At 39.4% G+C, this 23,072-nt stretch overlaps 4 protein-coding genes across 6 annotated transcripts; 1 reads left to right on the forward strand and 3 right to left on the reverse strand.

Annotated features, from left to right (window-relative positions):
* Positions 1-602: 602 nt before the first annotated feature.
* On the forward strand, positions 603-1,886 carry LOC117612539 (RING-H2 finger protein ATL2). The gene has a single exon (XM_034341222.1). It carries the CDS (start codon positions 786-788, stop codon positions 1,689-1,691), a length of 906 nt encoding a protein of 301 aa, XP_034197113.1. The 5' UTR covers positions 603-785; the 3' UTR covers positions 1,692-1,886.
* A 1,781-nt stretch (positions 1,887-3,667) lies between these two features.
* On the reverse strand, positions 3,668-8,349 carry LOC117612540 (condensin-2 complex subunit H2). Of its 3 annotated transcripts, none has more exons than XM_034341225.1 (11): positions 7,867-8,349; positions 7,667-7,766; positions 6,660-6,769; positions 6,444-6,586; positions 5,915-6,350; positions 5,638-5,813; positions 5,392-5,565; positions 5,207-5,305; positions 4,864-4,965; positions 4,559-4,717; positions 3,668-4,280 (listed from the first exon to the last, which is right to left on the reverse strand). In XM_034341225.1, exons 1-11 carry the CDS (start codon positions 8,066-8,068, stop codon positions 3,897-3,899), a joined length of 2,085 nt encoding a protein of 694 aa, XP_034197116.1. In that variant the 5' UTR covers positions 8,069-8,349; the 3' UTR covers positions 3,668-3,896. The 3 variants fall into 3 exon arrangements, with proteins under 3 accessions (XP_034197116.1, XP_034197115.1, XP_034197117.1); XM_034341224.1 differs by having other exon boundaries at positions 5,638-5,816; XM_034341226.1 differs by lacking the exon at positions 4,559-4,717 and having other exon boundaries at positions 5,638-5,816.
* Positions 8,350-9,543: 1,194 nt separating this feature from the next.
* LOC117612541 (putative pectinesterase/pectinesterase inhibitor 28) lies at positions 9,544-11,764 on the reverse strand. Its single transcript, XM_034341227.1, has 2 exons — positions 10,693-11,764; positions 9,544-10,445 (listed from the first exon to the last, which is right to left on the reverse strand). The coding sequence occupies exons 1-2, from the start codon at positions 11,720-11,722 to the stop codon at positions 9,748-9,750; spliced, it is 1,728 nt and encodes a 575-aa protein (XP_034197118.1). The 5' UTR covers positions 11,723-11,764; the 3' UTR covers positions 9,544-9,747.
* An 8,278-nt stretch (positions 11,765-20,042) lies between these two features.
* Positions 20,043-22,194, reverse strand: LOC117612542 (putative pectinesterase/pectinesterase inhibitor 28). The gene is made up of 2 exons (XM_034341228.1): positions 20,969-22,194; positions 20,043-20,874 (listed from the first exon to the last, which is right to left on the reverse strand). Exons 1-2 carry the CDS (start codon positions 21,996-21,998, stop codon positions 20,180-20,182), a joined length of 1,725 nt encoding a protein of 574 aa, XP_034197119.1. The 5' UTR covers positions 21,999-22,194; the 3' UTR covers positions 20,043-20,179.
* Between the last annotated feature and the right edge of the window lie 878 nt (positions 22,195-23,072).

Genomic DNA, 23,072 nt, shown 5'->3' on the forward strand with positions numbered 1-23,072 from the left:
GATATCGTTACCGTATCATATTCTCTTGATATTGTACGGTATTGTACCGAATACTGCCTCATCTCAAAGGAAACAGTATGACATCGATTTGGTACAGTATAATTAGTGTACGGTTTAAATATTTCGACTTTAGATGTCCAGCCCTAATTTAGATTATCGTTTATACTTACAAAAAATAATAATCATCATATACTTCTCTTGTGGTGGGGAAACAACATTTTTTCTGTATCCATCCACAACATTAATAAATTAATTAAGGTCCAATCATCTTCCTATAAGAGAGAGGAGACGATAAAATAATAATAATCATATCGGAGCATGATTGATATGATCACATAAAACTACTATAAAACCAATAAACCAAAATTTGAAACACATGAATATTGGAGCATGATTGATCATTTTGTCAAAGGGAGGGAAATACCGAGAAGCAGCCAACCAGTAAGACATGGAAATTTGGCAAGTGAAACAAGGGCAAGCAAGTCATTTCATTGGATTCCGCGTCAACCCCGGTAGGCGACTGTTAGAAACCGCGGACTTCCTCTTTCCTCTTTCTCTTTTTTAGTGAGTAGAGAGAGAGACTAGAGTTGTAATGTAAGTAAGAAAAAGCAGCAGCAGCAGCAGTAAATTCAACCCTGACATTATCAAGAACCTTCCTCGCTTCCTCCCACTTGCCCTCCCCCTCCCCCTCTTTATTAATATTCTCGTATATCATAACCTTTCCATATATTCCCCCTCTCTCTCTCTCTCTCTCTCTCTCTCAGAGAGACCAAAAATCAAACACCATGGTTTTTCCTTCAATGGACCAACGCCCAGACCCCGATCATCAAGACGCCTTCGCACCCAAACCCTATAAGGGCTACGCCGTCAGCGGTAAGATCATGCTCAGTGCCATCATCATCCTCTTCTTCGTCGTCATCCTCATGGTCTGCCTCCACCTCTACGCCCGCTGGTACCTCCTCCGCGCCCGCCGCCGCCATCTCCGTCGCAACCGCCGCAATCGCCGAACCCACATCATGTTTTACGAGGACCCATACGCCGCTACCCTTTCTACGCCCACACGCGGCCTCGACGCCTCCATCCTCAACTCCCTCCCCGTCTTCGTCTACTCCTCTAAATCGACTGAAACAACGCAGTTTCGTGAGCAGCCGATTTTGGAGTGCGCCGTCTGCTTGTCCGAGTTCGAGGACGGCGAGAAGGGCCGATTGCTTCCGAAATGTAAGCACAGCTTCCACATCGAGTGTATTGACATGTGGTTCCACTCTCACTCGACGTGCCCCCTTTGTCGGGCCCCGGTGGAACCGGGTCCGGAGTCGGAAACCCGCGCCGACGTGGTTTTGAATGTTTGCGAACTGGAAGGGGGTGAACCGGGTCCGAGTTCGGAGCTGTGCTCCGAGTGTTGTAATTCCGAAACTACGTCGTCGGGTTCGCGGAGAAAACCGCTGGACATCGTGGTTCCGAGAAGGAACCAGAGTTTTGGGAGGGGGGAGGACTCGGGCCGCGGTGACTCGCCGGCGAGCCAGGCTTTCAGGTCACCGATGAGTCGGATGCTGTCGTTTACGAGAATGCTCAGCAGAGACAAACGCAACGGCGCCGTTTCTCCATCGGGAGGGAACGCGGGCGGTTGTAGTTCGGTGGCCGAGTCGGAGGATATCGAGGTCGGTGGACGACAAGAGACTCGGAGAGAGTAGAGGTGTTGACGTGGCGGTAATTATATGTTGTCTTTTTGGGCAGCGACATCCGGCGACTTATCAGTCAATGTATACGTGGCAGGATTGTAGCAGCACTGGATTTATCGCTGTTTTTTGTAGCTGTATATACTTGGTCGGCTTCATTTCATTGATATGTTTTTTCTTTATAATATTTTCTGGTTTTGTCGTGTTTTATATATATGATTTATATTGGTACGAAATCTTAAAATGAAAGGAGAATTTTTGGGCGTTTGATTGAATTCCAAATGGCTGTGTTCACTGGTTGCCAAAAAATGCATCTGCATGAAGACACAGAGTATTTACAAATCGGACAGAAAATTTGGCTGTCTTCATTAGGATATTTTAGAATCCAAGGCTAATTAATCTTCTTCAAAATCTTAGTTGGAGGAACAATTCCAATCTTAGTTGGAGAAACGATTTGAAATACTAAAATGAAACTCGTGTATAAGTTCGTAGTCTTCCAATTTAAAATACTAAAATAAAATTCATGTATAAGTTTATGGAACATTACAGCTTTTCTTTTTGGGATTGAATTAGAAATAAGAGTTGGCTCACTTGTTGTGTTGCCTTGGGAGGGTACAATGGTCAGTTTGCATAAAAGCTTTTGGTGAGTCATTTCCGCTAGTCCTTAATTTTAAGGAGTCAAGTTTTTAATTTAAGGAGCTCGTAAAATGAACGAACTCCTTCCATTAAATTCAAATTAATAAATTGGTTGTAGACGAAGTGAAATATCTTTTTACAAAAAGAAATCAAAGCGAAAATCATAAGTCTTGGTAGCCAATGAAAAACAAATAATAATAGAAAAAAAAAACAAAGATAGGTTTGCCAGGCCGCCATCACCAAGCGGCTGCTAGCCTGCAGCCTGCACGACCATATTTTAGGTTTTTGTTTGAATAACCTTTTCTGTTGTTTTCTTCTTTGACCATATTTGATGTGAGCATTGTAATTGAATTTCGTGACGAATCAAAACATCCTTCATTTTCCATGTTATTTACAGTGACATCTTTTTATATAATAATTTCAAAATGAAACAATTCAAGGATCATTCATAAGGAAAATACCATTCAATCTTACGCAGCATTGATTGGTGGTCCAATATTAATTGACAAGTTTTCCTTCCGTTGGACACTTGCCACCAAATTGCCTCTCAGTCCCAATCAACCAACATCAGCACAAAATTGAAATAAAAATTTTGCTTCTTGAAAAAAAAACAACAAAAACCCATCCCCAATCCAAGGAGTTCCCAAGAAGAAGAAAAAAAAAGCAGGAGTAATAGGTTCCGTTGTCTATGTTTGACTCCAGATGCCTTAAAAATTAAAAAGAATTCAAACTCGAGTGCAAAATGATGTGACGTTGTTTAGACTAACCTACTTAATCATGCATTTGCAGTGACGGTGTGATATTGACTTGGATCAAATAATCTGATGAGGAGTCAAATCAAGACCATTAAGTCCAATTGAATGGTTTAAATAAGATGAGTGGGCACTAAGCTTTTATTTGAAGATGAGAAGTTGGTCTTGGTGTACAGATTACTAATACCACACGTAGTTGTGGAAAAAACCAAACCAGATTACTTACTACATCGCATTCCATTTAGTCACCTTACCACGTTATATAGGAATCCTATTTCTTGCTAGCCAACCTCAATAACAGGGACTTTCTTTGACTAATTTTAAGGGGTTGCTTGAGGCAATTACATTTGAGATCGATAGATCTTGTGAATATCAGACGTAAACCTAAAGTTGGAAATCTGAGCCAGTCAAGCAATGCCATGACAAATGAATCTGAACACTACCAGCCATACGAGTCCTTCGGGGACACCAAAAAGCTATGTTCTTTTGACTTTGTTAGCAAGACGCCAAAAGAAGGAAAAATGGTCGAGGTGGACTTCAATTATGGATGATCGGGGCTTCTTTTGGGAAACTACAGCAATTATTGATTTTGCAATTCGGCAATCAAGACAATATAGTTTCCCTATTGATAATGATACATTGGGTTACAAAGGTCTCCTTACTAATGTGTACATTCAATAATAACGTTAAAAGGATACTACAGGTTGCTACCACTCACTGTTAGTAAACTACAATGGCAGCAACATGGGTCACTCTGAAGTTGATTTGAGCCGTCCAGCAATGTGTTGAATGGCCTGAATGATAAAGAGTTAACTTGCTAACGACATTCGTGTCACCCTGCAGAATGTAGGTCAACTGGTTCGACAAATCGGGACTTTCTCCTCCTCTTGGGTTCAGGAGTGCACCGTATGCCACTAACCTTTCCAAGTTTCACTGGTGACTTTCCGTTTATTTGAGAAGATGCCTCTGTTGATTTATGTACTTTAGAAGATGACTTCACTATGGGAGATTTTGCAGTCCCGGTGTTGTCTTTATCAACTTTTCCACATGCTTTGCTCAATGGAGACTTAAATCTCTTTCTTGACAACCGAAATCCAGCATCCTCTCTTCTCTTGTCATGCTTAAGGAGCCGAACATGGAAGGGATTCACAGCTGTGTAACAAACAGACTCACCATCAACCCCACTCCTGTCCAACTCAACGTTTCCATTGTTTACCTGAAAATTATAATATTAAATAGGAATTCAGTTCACTATAACACCCAGAAAGCAAGCAGTAAGTGCGTTTTATAAATAAATTATCTAAACCCTGTATGATGTTCCACATATTCCTTTAAGACAGAACAAAAGCAAACTGGTGCTTAGTCTTTTCTATTTTGTTGGTACATTGAAGCTCAAGGACTAGAAAAAGACTGAGCTAATACAGATAGGGACAGGGGTCTAGCAACCCAACTAAATCAAAGCAAACAGGTGATTATAATATACAAGAGAAATACCAGTTGCAGGAGTGCAGAAAAACTCCGAGCCACATCATACTTTTCCTGACCTTTTACAACATCAGCAAAAGACAAGACATCTACACTGTCTGGTTCAAAGGATAGTCTGTCGAGAATTCTTTTGCCGTAGTCATGAATATCAAAAGCAGGGTGTAATTCCTATGAAAAACATATCATTGATTTAACATGAACCAGTAGACAAAAAACAAGAAGAAAGCAGCTAATACAACTAGTGACTGTTCTGATTTTTTATTTTTTTGGTGAAAGTTTTGACAAAGCAAGGAAGCAAAACAGATGGAACCTACTTGCTCTTCCAAGTTGTGCTCAATTTTCTGTTTCCACGTTGAAACACGCGTAGCCAGTTCAGTTTGTTTCTCGGTTTCAGCTATGCTAGCAAGGAGAGCGTCCTACATAAAGAAACATTGGCAGCCAACCATAAAAATTGCAGGTAATTAACAAGTTAGAAACTAAAAAAATTAGCCAAAAAGGAGAACGAAAAATGAAAAATATGACATGAGAAGAAACACCAAATTGCCAGTAAAGAAATATGGACCAGGCTCTTTCTTCCATGACCTAATCATCTGAAATGCCTTAAAAATCATTGATGTGTCTTCTAAGGGGCATTTTTTTTTCACAGTATATACTTACTAAGTGAGAGCGACATAAATCTTCCAGGCATGCATGAGGCTTTGAATTGTCGTATCCAAATGCTTCATCAGTACCAAACTGTGGACAACCATCCCCAAACTGTAGAATATCAATACACAAGCAATTTAAAAATGTTTCCAGTTGATTTTGAGCCATGCAATAATCAATTAGCTGCTCAGTCTTACCTTGTCATTGTATGGAGGTACATTTTCATCCATGAACAAAGGTTCCGGCATGTCAGCATCCGTATGCCCAAAGTCAGGGATCTCATTATCATATTCAGTATCCTCATTTGCACCCATAGGATTGCAGAAGGCATCAAAGGTTTCATGCCTTCCATTAATAAGTGATTCCCGCAGCTGCAATTAAGAAAGCAGGTTCACTAAGAAACAAAAAAGACAAATTTATAAATAAACCTATGCAACACAAACCTTTTCAAATAATGGAGGAGACTGGGACCCCTTTTGTCTTTCATCAGCACAACGTTGCATCTCCCACATTTCGGTAAGCTCTGGACTAATAGTACCATGCAACTTTGCAGGTGGAAATAGTGTAATCATAGAGACCTGCTTAGTAGAACTAACCCCTTTCCTGTTAGAAGCTTTGACTGCTAGAGGAAAACACAACGAAACAGAAGCATGGCGTTAGGTACTTAAAATATTATAAGTGTAACTTAGCAAGCTAAAGAAACAAACACTTGAAAACAACCTTTTCTAAAAGGTTTCACTTTCAAGTTCCCAGGTTCATGGGGATTCAAAGGCTTCCATGGATCATCTTCATCATCTGATTCATCCAAGTCCCTGGGCTCTGAATATCTATCATCCATATCAAATCCATGAGCACCATCATCAAAATCATTGCTGGCACGAGGGTCGGGCCCAATATTACAATTTTTGGCCTCAAAGCTGCAACCAACTCCAGGGGTTTGATTGACATTAGGATCCTGGCATTTATGGAGAGATGACCTACGCGCAGTTCCACCTGAACGTTTTGTAGGTGACTGATAACTTTTTTGTGTTGAGGTGGCCTTATAAGCACTATTTTGTCCTTTACCAGCTCCATCCGCACTCAAATAATCATGCACTGCTACTGCATCGCATGGATCTAATAAAATGAAATCTTGGTAGAGATCATTGGTGGCCAGCTGCAAATACAATTTTTATGACCAAACCAATTAGATACATATATTTAGAAAATGACCCCAAAAAAAATTATTGAATGGAAGAAACTATGGTACCAGATATGACTCTAATTCTCCGAAATCACCAGTAGTATCTAAGCAATCACCTTCAAGTACAACTAGATTTGCTGGGGGCTTCACAAAGGAATTTAAAGGAGCATCTCTGCCCACTGGACTATCTAAACAATTCTTTCCTTCCACTGCAAGAAAAATTGATATCAGTGGGTGATTGCAGCACAATACCCCCATAATGAAATAAACAGTAATGGCTACCTGAGATGTCATCTAAGCCCCAGAACATATCATTTTCTTCATCAGAAACAGTACGGGAACTTTCACCTTCTTCAGGCCGAACCGATGTGCCTTCAGATTGTTCATGCTGCCTATTTAAAAGTGGCAGTAAAACAATAAAAATAACAAGAGACATATATATTTATAAGCATATTTTATTGTGTAACGTAGTTCACTTATGCCCAAATTGATGGGTCGTCGTCATCATCATCACAATCAATATGTTTTCCTAGGAGTCGAAACTTTAGACACAACACAAAATTAATGAATTGGCTTGATTATTACAAGACACAACACAACTTGATTGCCACCCCTATCTTTTCCTTTGTTCCAAATACATAAGGTCAGCCAGGTGAATGTCTTCAATTCCTTTCTCTTATATCCAGTGTCTCCTGTAATATATATATTTTCATATTGCTCCTTCCCATGTTAGTCCTATTCAGCCCCTTGTTCATTTTTACCTTCTACTTTAACTTGCCTTCTTTGGCTATAGGTGAATCTAGAGACCTACGTTATATTTTCTCAGAGCACCCAAACCAACTTCTCTCCTCTTATCGCAAAGAGATGTGACTCCCAATCTTTATCTAACTAATTCCTTTTTGAAAAGTTGATGAGATATGATAATCAACCATAATGAACAACTTAGCCAAGTTTAAAGTATAGATTTCAGAACCTTGAACCATTATTAACTCAAACACTTCAAAAGCAAGCTAGCAACTTAGGACAGAAGTCAAGCGAGGCAGCAACTAGTTGGCAACTAATATATATCGGTCTAAGTTATAGTAAAGGGAACTTCAACAGAAATGATTTCGTTATGAAAAATGAATACGCCCACAAACACATAGTTGGTTGCATATAGACATAAAGTACAAATCTTTATTAACTTTTGGAAAAATAACAACACCCACAAAGTATAAAAAATAATAATTTTAAAGAAATTTACAATAAATTCCCAAAATAAATTATTAAGGAGAGAAAGATAAACCAACCCCTTCTGTGAAAGGAACTCCAAAGCACGCAAAACTAACGAGTACAGATATTCCACCTTCCGACTATACACTTGGATCGAACCCTGAAGCAACAGCGCAGCTACATCCAACCACAATTATAACAAACAATTCCGAAAAAAAACTAAATTTAAAAAATAAAAAAAATAAAAAAAACCAGTAGTTTCAAATAAAAGGAATACCTTCGGCGAAATTAATAGCGACATGGCCTTCGGCTTCGGTGGGTATTTCACCGGAGCAAATCTTCAGCAAATACTCTTCGAGTTTTTGTCCGAGGTCGAGTTCCCAATTGGATTCTAGGTCACGCTCTGCCTGCAATCTATGAAATCCGCCCCCGCCACCACCATTTCCACTTCCGCTCGGTTCGCCTCTGGCGTTAATCATCTTCTGTAAGTTGAATTGGGAATTGGAGCATTGTGTAGGTGCTGGAATCACATTTGGTGAAGTCTAGGGTTTTCAATTTAGAGTTTCCAGAAAGTGATAATTTTTCAATGTTACCGGAAACTTGGAACTGGCAGCGTGAAAGACTGAAAGTCAAAGACTTTAACTCAGTCTGCAATTCGTGAGCTTGGTTTGGGCAGCGACAGACAGAGATAAAGCAAGAACAGGGCGAGAGAGAGAGAGAGAGAGAGAGAGAGAGAGAGAGAGAGAGAGGAGAGAGAGAGAGTGTGTGTCTTTCAAAAAATTTCGATGGCCGTTTTCCCGCTTCCTTGTTATTGTAGTCGTTTTTTTTTTTTTTTGGTTGGTGTATTTGGGATCTGACTTTGCCACTTTTTGTTGGTTGCTATTTTAAAGTTGGTTGGTAGTATTAGCAATATTGAAAATGGAAATTCTAACACATGAGTTCAGGTTAAGGGTAATTACTCGAAATCACTTAAGTTACAACTTATAAAACTCTTATACATTTAGATATAAATGTGAGCAACTAAAATCACATTTACATCTTTGTTTACATTTTTATAGAATAAATTTGACAAAAACATCATAAGGTGCCACTAAAAAGTTAAAGTATGGCATCTTGCATATCAAAAGTCTCGGGTTCGAATCCCTATTGTATTTTGATTGTATGTGTGTGTGAGAAACGTCATCCTCTAATTTAGACTATCGCTTGTATTAAAATAAAAAAAAGTACGACACTACTTTTTTATTCCAATGTCATAATTACTCAAGTTATATACATGAAAATTAAAGAGCAACAGGATGAAGTCGTGAAGTGAATTGGCTTATAAGGAAATCAATAATATTATTTGTACCACATTTATTGAGTACATTGTTGACCATATCTAATAAAGGTGGGCCCTAATAATGTATATGAAACCCATTTAGATTCAGTGACGGAGCCACCTAAGGACCAAAAGTGGACCCATGCTCCTCTCATATTATTTATTTGTGTATATAAATGTTGTGTTTTTTGAGTGCCTCTCAAGCTAGTGAAATTGTTGGATGACGACCACAAATGTCCTAGAACTCTTTCTATGCATTTTGTTTAGTTATTTGCCCTTTTCTATATGTTCAAGCTTGTAAAATAGAAATTTAAGAGAACATTTTTATGCAAATTAACATAACAAAACCTTCAACATTACTCTTAGTGTTCCGATTTTATACTAAGTCTTCTTTCATATGTTTTTTTTAACTGAATTTCTTTCATATGACTTAACATGTCATCTGACATGAATTTCTGGCTCCATCACTGTCCATAATAAAGAGATAGTTTACAATATGATTAATAAATGTGGTACAAATAGCAACGCTCATAGATAATAATGCAATTTTTAAATCTAAATATGTTCCTCACTTATTGGTGAACTCAAACCATAATAAACAAATACATATAATAGTACATTAAGAGACAAAGATCAGAAAGGAAAAATTAGAAGAATTGAGTGTATTATTTCTTCTCACAAAGCCTATTTATAGGCTGTCGGATGACCATTGATTTAACATCTATGGCCTCCTAGTTTACATACAAGAAAACTCTTTCATACACACAATTAAACGTATAAGGGCCCCAACGTTGAAGTATTAAAAATATAGAAGAGGCCACTAACTGTTTGTCAAAATGCCTAAACGGAAACCATGCCAGCAACGTAAGGCACTCCGCTGGGCTTTATCCACCTATCACCCTCCATGAGCCTACCGGCGGTGAAATCCACGGCGTGTTCAGGAGTAAGCTTCTTGATGCCGGACCATGTGACCCTCCGTGTCATGTCCGAGCCGGGCCCTCTGTTGCCGTACTCACCAAACCAGCAACTTTTGTGATTCGTCGAGCCTGTCCACTCCATCCACCCTTCCGGAGTGATGATGTCATCAATCTGCGATTGCATGACGATGGTCCTGGCGAGGGCCTTCCACGGCCTGCCCAGGTACGCCTTGCTCTTGTCTTTGACAGGAATGTACTCCGGATCCCCGGAGATGGTGCAGTTTTGGAGGACCATGGCCGTGGGCTGGCGCCTGTCCATCCTTCCTTGGGCTGTCACCATGCAAGCTTGGTTGTCCATCGGCTTCCTCACTATCATCTTGCAGTTTTGGAACACCACAGCAGCATCGCCGAAGATGAAGTCGATGGTGCCGCTGATGGTGCAGTCGCGGTAGAATTGCCGGTGGGTTTGGGTGTAGAGGGTGTCTTGGTAGCCGTCCATTTGGCAGTTGTAGAAGATGGACAAGTCGGATTGCACCCGCAGAGCCACGGCTTGGTGCCCTTTGGCTCCTGCTGAGTTCTCAAACCCAATGTCCTTTGCAACGAAATAGTCCCCAACTACAGCTGCATAATGTTAACTCGTTAACTCGTTAGCAATTTAGCATTGTCACACTTCAAAATGTTAAATATTAATATGTCAGTCATAATAATATCATAAATCATATATACCTTGTTAATATAATGTTCATGTAATTTCTATGTCCTTTCCAATGTGAAATTTTACGTAAATGTCATAATTCTTTCCTCATTCATATAACATGTCATGTCATATATATATAAAATTTAAAAAAACTTAATAATTAGGACTTACCAACTGTTGCAGTCTGAAAAGTTTTCGTTCCGTCAGCGTAGTTTTTGTTACCGGTGATCTTGGTCTTAGTTGGGCCATCCCCAATCATCATGACATTTGTCATAAACTTGTCAATCATGACATGCTCATTGTACACTCCCTCCTTCACATAAATCACAAACGTCTTATCGGCGTTGTTCTTGGGTATTTGCTTCACAGCTTCCCCAATACTCTTGACCTGCCCGCTCCCGTCCTTCGCCACCGTCACGTCCGGCTTAAGCGACTGCGGGGTCGCCCTTGACACGTCCATAGCGCGCTTGTCGATCCACACAGGAATAATCTTCGGAGTGTTCTTCTTTGTGTCGCCCCCGGCCCCGGCCGCCAGCAAACGACGTTGGCTTTGTTTCACATTGAAGCTGCCCAACACACTAGTGATTTCGGACACCATGGCAAGCCCATTGCTGGTGAGTTCCTGCGTGGTGTTCAACAAACGCTTCATCTTCTCACCGGCGTCGCCTGTTGTGTTCTGAAACCCGTCCAAGCAAGTCTGCTCGTAAGTCATGGCGGCGCTGAGCCAGATTTTGAGATCTTCAGCGTAAGCGTCGATCTTGGAGATATCAAAAGGACCCAGCTTGTCGAAAGAAGCAGCGAGGTCGCCAATGGCGTAGTCCAAGAGCTCCTTGCAATTCTCAAGGGCTTGGTTTGCGCCGGGGTCCTTGGCAAGCTCTTGCAATGTAGTTGAGTTTTTTATGACCTCGTGGAGTTTGTCCATGGCCACCTTGAACCCGGCCTTGATAAGCTCTTTTGGTTCGGTGCTGTTAACCCCAGCAGATTCCAGGCTCTTCTGGCAGGTTTCCTTGTAATCCGTCGGCTGGCAAATGGCCTGAATCGCCTTTGTCGACGTGGTGGTCTGGCCATCGTTGGATTTCGAACCTCCTTTGCTCCGTGACGTGGTGACCCCTACCGTGACGGCGATCACCATGGCTACTAGAAACAAGGAGGAGACGGCGATAATGGCGATCTTCTTCTTCTTATTGTTATCGCCGGTCATGTTGACGAAATCAAATTTTGTAGCTCTTTGATAATGGAATTGATTTTCACGTAAGGTATATCTTGTGTTTTATAGTGGATGGGAGTTTATTTTTGTTTTTTTTGATAGCGGCAGGTAATTCGGTTAGGAAACCTGGGGTGGGAGAGTCCCTAGTCACGACAAAATCAGGGGTCCATAATGTTCTCCAAATTTGGAGCCCTCCAAATTAATTAAGCTAAATGTAGAAACTTACGAATGGATAATGGATATAGAGATATATGCTTTAGAGTGGCTAGCTCCTTCAATCGTGGACTACCAATGACTATTGGAAATGTTACATATATCATACGGAATTGTGAAATTACTAATTAAACTGAAGCTTTGTTGTTTAATGGCTTAATTGTATTATTAATTCTATAATCTTATTTTATGCTTAGAATTCTTTGTATGTTGATAATCTAGCTTTTATGGTTTAATATAATGTATATCTAATTGATTATATGTAATTTGATATGTTATATTGTCACGCCCCAGACCTAAGGGTCGGCAAAAACCCTGAAACCCGATGCTTGAGAAAGTAAAATAAAATAAAAAGAAGCCGAAATATGGTTTAAAATAAACTTCTCTTATAAAAATAGCTCCAAAAATCTTACAACTTTACAATTAATAAACAAAGCTCTATCACTCTTATCTAATTCAGCCTCAATTGGTTTAGTCCTTTTCTTGCCCACTAATTCATCTGAAAAATTAAATAGGGTGAGGGATGAGCAACCACAGCTCAGTAGGGACATAAGACCTTACCACAGTAGATTGATATAACTAAATTTAGTGACATGCAATCACACAGCCAAAAATCACATTATTAATAATAATGCATGAATGCTCTTCATCTAATCCCGTTAATTCGTATACAGGACAAGCAGACCTGCACGTCCCATACCATGCTTATACTACTTGGTCCCGAATGCCCATTTATATGAACTAACACCTATTTCAATCATCCTATAATTCCCCTTTTGTTAGTCATCTTGTCCAACTCCCTTTCGCCAGTCCGGAATCACCCAATAAAAACCATGTGCACTATGGGATCCCTGAGACCTAGTACCTGCCAACAGTTAGACTCAACTACAGAAAAGACTATTTCCATTACCCTCTTTTCCAACAACTCCAACCAATTTCCATGACATGATATAATTATTCCTTTCACATATCCTATGTATCTCACAACAATGTAACCATTTAAAACATCACCAATGTATATATAATTATGCCAACATTATTCAAATAGTTCACAATACGTAAATATCCTATATCAAGAACATTATATAATATCAAGAACATCCATTATAATATCACACATAATATAGAGCTCACGAAATTTAATTAAATCAATATTCTGTAAAGGCCCCAAGAAATCCCTACCTCAACACTAACGCTTTTGCAAGAAATGTAAGACGATTCCTAATTTTTCCACCGCATTCATAAACTCAGTCTCCCACTCTATTTCTTTCTAATATCTCTTCTTCTCTTTATTTTATTTTTTTTCTTCGTGCAAACTTACAAATGCTTCACAACTTGGCTGAAATGAGAATGAAAAACAAAGGAATGGAATGGTCTATTTATAGTGTAGTAAAGACGGTAGTTACAGTACATGATAATATCAACCTTTATGTAAGAACTTAATCTCCAAGTAATATATCAGTATGGCCTTGCACTCCAAGTCAAAAATAGATAAGAAAATAATTGCTAGGAAGACACGTTGGTGACTACAATCCTATTCTAATTTCTTCTAATTTCTTCATGGTGAGTTGGCAAGGCTACTAGCATGCCTTGTTGACACCTAACTACCATTCAAGAATATTTTTACAAATGAATATACAAATAGAATAAGATATATATATATAAGTTATACACATATATATATATAATAGAATAGGATATATGTAATAGAATCAGATAAATTTTTATTATGTAAAACTATATATATATATATATATAACAATTATTTTTGTTTAATCATCATTTAAGAAAAACGGACTCTCACATATGTTGTCAAAAATGGGATACTCGAACGTAATTTTCCTACTGTATATTAAGTACTATTATTATTATTATTATTATTATTATTATTTGGGTAGAATTCTGTTTAAGGTTTTAAAAGTGGATTTAAAGGTATTTCCATGCAAGATGGGAATGGAAAATCAAAAAAAGGAATCACATTACTGTTTTGGTCGAATGTATTTGGTATAGTAACTTACCGTTGGATATAATGCTTAAGTTGAAATTTGACTTATATAATTATAAGATTCTTAGATGATCTTTTTTGTTATTGTATTTTGTTTAAATAAAAAAAGTATAGAAAAAAGGGAATGTCTAGGCTGGGCTTGCCCTAGTGCAAGACTTTGAAAACAAGAGATTTAGTGCTAAGTTTTAGGTCACTAATCCAAAAATTAGCCCAATCCACCCTATTCCAACAAAAATGAGCCTAACCACTCTTTGCATGTTCATGCACATGGGGAAGTCAGGAATTGGAATCATTCCAATACCCATGTGTTATAAGCAGGAATTGGAATCATCCCAATACTCATGTGTTAGAAGCAGGAATTGAAATCATTCCAATATCCATTCCTAAAAAGTAAACATGCCATAAGTGTAATCCTTTCATCTTCTTCAGCTTAAATATGTTAGCAAAAAAAGGGAGAAATCGATAGGTTACGAAGGAATGATTGAAAGAGAGAGTAACAAAGCATAATAATTTTTAAGAACCGAAAAACAGGAATGAAGGAGAGGGATTTTACAAAGGGTTTTTTTCCTAAGTCCATAGAAAGTCAATTTACAAAGGGTAAAATTTGTCCTTAAAATTTTGAAGATAAGGTGAGTGGAGAAATAGGACAGGGGTTGAAAATAACAACAATTTAATAGGTGTAAGAAAGTTGCCCATCGGTTCAAATTTTGTAATGTGATGTTTTATTTAGAATGTCTTAAAGAATTAGAGTTTGACTTCAATTGAAGTATAGAAAGAAAGAGGTGGTATACATATCGTACGTAGAAGGAAAACTTAATTATACCAGCTATAACTTCATCATTGAATTACTCTCTTGAATTGTATCACATATTTATTATACAAATTTAGTTATATACCTAATCTTAGATATAGTCTTATAAAGAAACCCTATACCTTTTTTTTTTTTTTTTTTTTTGAGGTCCTTTCCTATTGAAAGAGGCGATAGCATATTAAATTCACACACACAACACGGATGCTAGGACTCGAACCCAGGACCTTGCCTGAGGGAGTAAATACTCCAAACCACTACACTAGTGGGTCCTTTGCAACCCTATACCATTTAAAAACTATAAACACACCCAAAAAAAAATCCAAAAATCGACAGCTGTCAATTTTTTCTATTTAATAGCTATTTTTTTAGTTTATTTGTGTGTGTAAAATACCTATATTGCCCTTGTATTATTGATTTGAGAGAGAAAAATCAGATATACCCAAATTTACCAAAAAAACAGATCTGCCAAAAAACCAAATCAAATTTATTTTCTCCTTTCTCGCTTGTGCTTTCTCAGTGTTGGAGTAAGATGAGCTTCCATTGAAGCTCAATCTCATGTCCAACTATATTCTTCATTTATGATCTACAATTTTCCGGATTGTTTGGAACATCGAGTAGATGCTCTTAGCTCTACTCCTTATCTTCGAGCTCTACTCTTCATTCACCATGTCGTTATCGTCATTGTCGTCATCATCGTCATCGTTGTCGTCGTCGTCGTTTAGTTTGGACTTGAGATTTTTGATCTTTTGCTTCAATTATGTGTTTCTCTTCAGATTTTAGTTGATTTTCGAAATGTATTTTAAGCTTTGATGATCGATTTACCCTTTGTTACTATTTCAGTTATGGATCTTATTTTTGTTTAACAATGTACTTCTATGATAGAGTATTAACAATGTACTTCTATGATAGAGTATTAACAATGTACTTCTATGACATAATAGTGTTAACAATCTGTACTCTGCTTGTTTTGAGTTGGTCTGGTTTGTTCTTTCTTAATCTTTTCTTTGGTGGACATGTATTAGAAATAGTAACATGACAAGCATTAATCAACATGATAGTAAACTAGCAGTTTTATTATCCTAGACTAAAACATTACAGGGGTAGACATGCATTAGAAATAGATGTCACAAGAAACTAGCAGTGTTATTACCCAATATTGGAACATTACAGGGGGAGATATGCATTAGAAATAGGATGTCATAGGAAACTAGCAATGTTATTACCCTAGGCTGAAACATTACAGGGGTAGACATGTATTAGAAATAGGATGTCATAGGAAACTAGTAGTGTTATCACCCAAGACTGGAACATTACAAGAGGTAGACATGCATTAGAAATAGGATGTAATAGGAAACTTGTAGTGTTATTACCCTAGACTGGAACATTATAGCCATTAATCAACATGAAAATAAACTAGCAATGTTATTGCCCTAAACTGGAACATTACAACTGTAACACCCCGACTCTAAATTAAATTCCCTATTTAAATTATTTAAGTTAATTAAATATGAATTTACAAACTTACCCTTGGAGTAGGGGTATTTTAGTCATTTTATTACTTGAAAAGAGTTTGGGTAGATCGTACTGAGATGAGTCCGTAGACACGTAGTGGGCTCGATTCGGAGTTGAAACGAAGAAATTACGGTCAAAAAATCACAATGGCAAAACCCTAAATATTTCAAAGTTTGTTTTTAATAAAACCAGATTTTTCCTCTCTCTCTCTCTCTCTCTCCCCCTCAAGCTCCCCTCCCTGGCTACTGTTCATCCGAGGAGAACAACCTACACCACCACCATTTTAGGCTACCCCGATCGACGGCACCAATCCCAAACGAATCGGGCCACTCCCGCCTCCCTTCCCCAACTGGTCCCAGCCACTGGCATTGCCGGTATTGGCCAGAATTTGCAGAAAACGACATCGGTTTTGGGGAGTTTTTCCCACCTCTCGTTCTCTCTCATTTCTTCAGTCGAGTAAGGTATGGATTTTCAACTATTTTCCATGCTCTAGCTGATGATTAGGTAGGATTTCGTTAATTTTGAGCCTAGGTTAGTTAAATTCGGATTTAGGGTTCGGCCAGTTTTGGATTTCCGATTTCGGCCACTTCCGGTCACTTTTTGGGGTAGACCCAAGAATAAAAGTGATTCCAAACAGGGTGTTATACTTAGGATAGGAGTCTTGAGCCGAAATATTGAGATGTTCCGGCGAAGCATTATCGCTTTGGACACTCACGCGCTGCCGGCACGTGGGCACTGTAGCAAAGATGCATTTTTATCCCAACGTGTTCTGGCCCTCACGAGCGCGTAGGTGTGCTTAGATTTTAATTCGGATGTCATTTAACTATCAAACAGAGTTACGCCTATTGTGCGTGATCCGGGTTCGACATGTTCGGACCTTTGGATCAACTCCATTCCAATATATGCTTCTCTAGACTTTCCTAGGAACGTGTAGGATTTAACGGATTATGAATCGGAGCCCCGGATGTTCCGATTCAATAACTTCAAGTTTGGAATTTTGCGATAACCGTCTGATCGTGAGCGATCTAACTATCCGTTTCGGACCAAACTTACGGAATATGTATCCTAAACCTTGTGGAACCCTTAGGAACTTCCAGATTGTTCCGTTCCCTGTACACTCACTAGAAACCTTGGAAATTATGATATTTAATTCAAAGTTCTCATTCGAAACGCTTTGTATAAATCTCGTATTCGTATTCTAAAATAGGTACTCCGACCACGAGTACGCAGTAGGCGGGACCCTCTCAGGGTCAAGCAATGTGGGACTACTTGTGAGTGGATTTTGTTTTCAACTTATAAGCATGGTTTTATAATGGGAATTTTATGCATATGAATTAAATGGTTTATTGAAATTCATGTTATATTTAATTGTTGAATTCTTTATTTTCGGAAAGTACTGGTAATATATTTTGGATTTTGGCATATTTGAGTATCTTGAGTATGTATATATAGATTTTGAGAAAATTCTATATGTTTGGCTATGTGTGAGGTACTTGGGTTGTTGAGATAAGATTGTGGAAAATGATGAGTCTAGAATGTTAGTTTGGAGTGCTATAAGCACTACTCTATGTACCTCCCCGGATTTGGAACTTGGATACGGAAACTTGAGATAATTGGAGATGTCGGAACCCTGGGCATCATTGACGGGATGTTGCTATAGACCCTTGATTGGGTAGTCTGCGCGCGTAGGTCTGGTCACATGCGTAAGAGTTTTGAGGGTATCGGCTGTACGTGTTGGCTGAGAGTTAGTCCCCCAGTTGGACGGCTCGTTCCCTAGTCACATGGTGAATTGAGGACTCTTCATGAGGACTCCCCCGGTTGGATTGTTTCCCCAGTACAACTGGTGATGGTCATATTTAATATATAAATATATATATATATATATATCTTATATTATATATTTACATATATATAACTATTCTTTCATTCTTTTCTCGGTGAGGATACTTCCTTGTCGGTCATGCCAATGGATAAGCTTTCGAGAGTTTAGTTTGGGACTTATAATATTTGAATGGTGGGTTTATAAAGTGTTCTTTATGAATTTCGGACTTGGCATCCGGTATTGATTTGATTTTGGTATATATATATATATTTGATTATGATGGTTTTGGGATGCATTTGGATTTCTTGCATGGTTTATTAAACGGTGGGGTTATATTATGTTGGTTTATACTGAACTGAACTTTATTTTTGTCCACTCACATTTTTTTATTTTGCGCCCCCCGGCTAGTAGTTGACTGAGCTCCGTAGCCGAGCTAAATCGTGTGCTTACGAGTTTGAGCCTTCGTAGGACTCCTTCTTCATTTAATTTCCTTTGAACTTTGTTTATGTTGTAATCGAATTCCTTAGATATGCTCTGCTATCGCCCGTGCTAGGGTTTGATTTATGAGGTTGAAGGCCTTTTTTGTAAACTGTTTATTCGTTTTAAAACATGTCGCGCTAGATAGAGGCGGACATGTACATATAGGGCACATCACCCCCTCTCCGTTGGTCGGTGTGAGATGTTACAATCCACCCCCTTGAGGGGCCCAACGTCCTCGTTGGCACACTCGCACCACACGGCAGAGTGGCTCTGATACCAAATTGTCACACCCCGAGATCGGCTCTACAGTAGCACGATATTGTCTGCTTTGGGCCCTCCCTCTCTGCCCTCACGATTTTGTTTATGTGAACTCACGAGCAACTTCCCAGTAGGTCACCCATCCTGGGATTGCTTTAGCCCTAACTCGCTTAACGTCGGAGTTCCCATGACTTCGAAGCCAATGAGCTCCCAAAAGGCCTCGTGCTAGATGAAGGCGGATATGTACATATAAAGCACATCACTCCCTTTCCGTTGGTCGTGCGGGATGTTACAACAACCATCAATCAACATAATAGTAAACTAGCAATGTTATTACCCTAGACTGGACCATTACAGAGTAGATATGTATTAGAAATAAGATGTCATAGGAAACTAGCAGTGTTATTACTCTAGACAGAAACATTACAGGAGTAGACATGCATTAGAAATAGGATGTCCAAGGAAACTAGCAGTGTTATTACCCTAGACTGGAACATTACAGCTATTAAATTTTTTTTTTTTTTTAAATTTAGAAAATTAGGTTGGGCTTGTTTTGGGTGCTATTTAAGTTTTTTGTGCTAGGCTTCTTTTAAGTTGATCAATGACAGTCATGTAATTTATAGGAACTTCAACACCAATTTCTTATGTAATAAATGAGTGTTGGGTGTGTTTTTAAAGCGCATTCCATGTGGGAGGTTTTTTTAAATAATTTCAGCCCCTATTTTGGATATATTAGTGAAGCTCGGTATTTATTATCCGTACTTCATATTCTCAATTGTGTTAAGTAATGGTTAATTTCAAACCATTAACTTCGTTATTAGATTTTAAACCGATTAAAATTACCATTCATATCCATACATAATATGATAAAGGAAAAAAAGAAAAGACTCAACCAAATTTTTGATCAATTAAATAGTCAAAACAATCTCAACCGGTCCATTTTATTTTGCCTCACCATCAGAAATCAGAAATCATGAGGTGAGAGCATGGCCTCCCACTCCTATTAATTCTGGAGTGACCTAGGCAAAGACCCTAACAAATCCAACATCATCATCAGTGATGGGTTTTTGTGGAGGGCTTTTATAATGAGCTAGGTGTTTGAAGGAGAAAACTTTGTATAGAGGGAAAATACTATACTTACCATATTTTTATACAGAATTGTGTACCACTTCATGACTTTCGATGACGATGTAAATTAAAGTGGGACTAGAAGAACTCACCGAAAAACCACTAATAATAATAAAAGGTATACACAATATTTAATTTAATTTTGGGTTTTTCGATTACAATGATTTAGTACATACAGATAAGAATAGTATAATATTTGTTTTTTTTTTCTTGGGTCGTTATCTACACTCCGCTCATCATGCCAGCAACGTAAGGCACACCGCTGGGTAGAATCCATCTGTCACCGAAGATGAACTTGCCAGCGGTGAAATCGGCGGCGTGCTCAGGTGTAAGCTTCTTCATCCCGCGCCATGTAACCCTCTTGCTCAGCTCTGCACCCACTCCCCTGTTTCCGAACTCACCGAACCAGCATGTATTGTGATTTGCGGTACCGGTCCAATCCATCCACCCTTCGGGAGCGATGACGTCATCGATCTGGGATTGCATGACGATGGCCCTAGCGTAGCTCTTCCATGGCCTGCCCAAGTAGGCCTTGTTGAGTTCCTTGTCGTAGCCACGCTCGCCGGAGATGGTGCAGTTTTGGAGGATGAGAGCTGAGGGTGAGCGCATGTCGAGTCTACCGTGGGCTGTCACCATGCAGGCCTGGTTCTCCAATGGCTTCCTGACGATCATCTTGCAGTTTTGGAAGACGGCGGCTGCGTCCCCAAAGATGAAGTCGATTGTTCCACTGATGGTGCAGTCGCGGTAGAATTGCCTGTGGGTTTGGGTGTAGAGGGTGTCTTGGTACCCGTCCATGTTGCAGTTGTAGAAAATGGACAAGTCTGACTGCACACGCAGAGCCACGGCTTGGTGTCCGATGGCTCCGGCTGTGTTCTCGAATCCGACGTCCTTGGCAATGAAGTAGTCTCCAACAACAGCTGCAAAACATAATAATGTACATAATGAGTGAGACTAGGCATAGTTCTAAAATCCTAACAATATAACATGCATATGTCAAAACGTTGTACTTACCAACTGTGGCAGTCTGGTACGTTTGGGTACCATCGGCGTAGTTCTTCCTACCGGTGACAACGGTCTTGGTAGGGCCATCTCCGATAAGCATGACATTGGTCATGTGCTTATTGAAAAAGACATGCTCGTCGTACACACCCTCCTTGACATAAATCACGAAGACCTTCACCTCGTTGTTCTTTGGGATGTCCTTCAAGGCTTCGTTAATAGTCTTGTATTTGCCATCTCCCTTCTTGGACACCACCACATCGGGTTTTAGCGTCAGAGGAGTGGCGGTGGCGAGGTCGAGCCTTCGGTGGTCGATCCAAGCAGGGATGATCTTAGCCCTCTGGAACCTCTTCTCATCAGTGGCCGTGGCAGCGGCTTGGAGGAGGCGGCGCCCGGTCTTGATGTTCAGAGCCTTGAACAACGTGGACACTTCGCTTACCATGGCAAGGCCGTTGCTGGTGAGCTCCTGAGATGTCTTCAAGAACTGCCTCATCTTCTCTCCAGCGTCACCGGTGGTGTTCTCAAACCCATCCAGGCAAGTTTGCTCGTACGTCATGGCGGCGCTGAGCCAGACCTTGAGATCCTCCACGTAGGCATCGAGCTTGGTGAAGTCAAAGGGACCCAGCTTATCGAACGAGTCACCCAAATCGTCGATGGCATATTCTAAGAGCTCCTTGCAGTTCTGCAAGGCCTGGTTTGCTCTGGGGTCCTTGGCAAGCTCCTTCAAGGTCGTCGAGTTCTTGATGACCTCGCGGAGCTGGTCGATGGCGACCTGGAACCCTGCCTTGATCAGCTCTTTTGGGTCGGTGACGTTGCTGGCCACCTTGGACAGGTTGTCCTCGCAGGTCTTTTTGTAGTCCGTGGGCTGGCAGATCGACTGGATCGCCTTTGTCGACGTGGATGTTTGCTCACCGCCGGATTTGCCTTTGTGCCGTGACACGGTGACCCCAACAGTTACAGCAACTACCATAGCCACCAGAATCAGAGCGGAGACGCCGATGATGGCCATCTTTTTCTTATTCTGTACTTCTCCTCCGCTCATTTTGAATAATATATTTAATAACTAATTTATAGATATTTTTTAAGAAGGATTCTGGTGGCGAAAAAGAAAATAAGAAGGGTTAAACAAAAGGATTTTTGTTACGGGAACTTCTTATTTCTTTTTCAGGTGAGTTGCTGCAGAGCTGTTGGGGTCACTTTATTTGGGGCACTGGATAATACTTATTGGTGCCCTTGCTGCTTTCAAAGTGTTGGGTTATGGAGGTATTTATATGGGAGGGGAGCTCAGAATGACAGTTATTTCTGTTAGGGATTGTGAGATGGGGAGATCATTGTTCACGAGTCACAACAAAATTAGGCGTCGTTGTGTTTTTTGTCCAAATTTGGGAAGCATTACAAATGGTTGGTAATTCTTATTACTGGCTCCCTTCAATCGTGGATGACCAGTGCATGGCTAGAATGTTTATGTTTACCCAGCTTAGCTAGTCAAGGTCATCAACTTTCTGATCCATTCGATTTTTATTTGTTCACTTGGGTTACTTGGAAGTATAGGCCACCACAACCGTTGTGTCAATGTATATTACATTTATCTTTTTCCCATATATATATATATATATACCTTTGTTTGAGCCCAACGTACTGCCTATAGGGCTGGGAAAATCAACCCGAAAATTGGCCAAACTAACGAAAAAACGAAATTTATAAATAGAAAGGAATTTATAAATGATAAAATATAAAATGATGAAAATTAATGTGGTAGAATTTGTAAAGTTTCTTGTTTGGCTAACGAATTTAAACACATAATTTAACGTTTATTTGTAAAGTTCTATTTTTTAAAAACTCAATCTCTACTTTTGGAATTTTAGAAATGAGTACTATTTAGATAGAATTTAAAGTTGGGATTTATGACTTCCAAATTCCATATTTTTTCTCATGCGGAATTTATAAATTTCATTGTTTTGTTATCCAAACACGGTTTATGTCAATTAGAGAATCTCAAATAGTCTCTTCAAATTGTGGTTTGTTGACCTATGTGACAATTTGAAGAGTAAAGTTTGCTACTTTACTATTTTGTACCTCCAACAGCCTCTTCAATATAATTAATTCAATGTTTGAC

The sequence above is a fragment of the Prunus dulcis genome, unplaced genomic scaffold (genome assembly GCF_902201215.1).
Source record: "Prunus dulcis unplaced genomic scaffold, ALMONDv2, whole genome shotgun sequence".
In the NCBI taxonomy this organism is placed as follows: Eukaryota; Viridiplantae; Streptophyta; class Magnoliopsida; order Rosales; family Rosaceae; genus Prunus; species Prunus dulcis.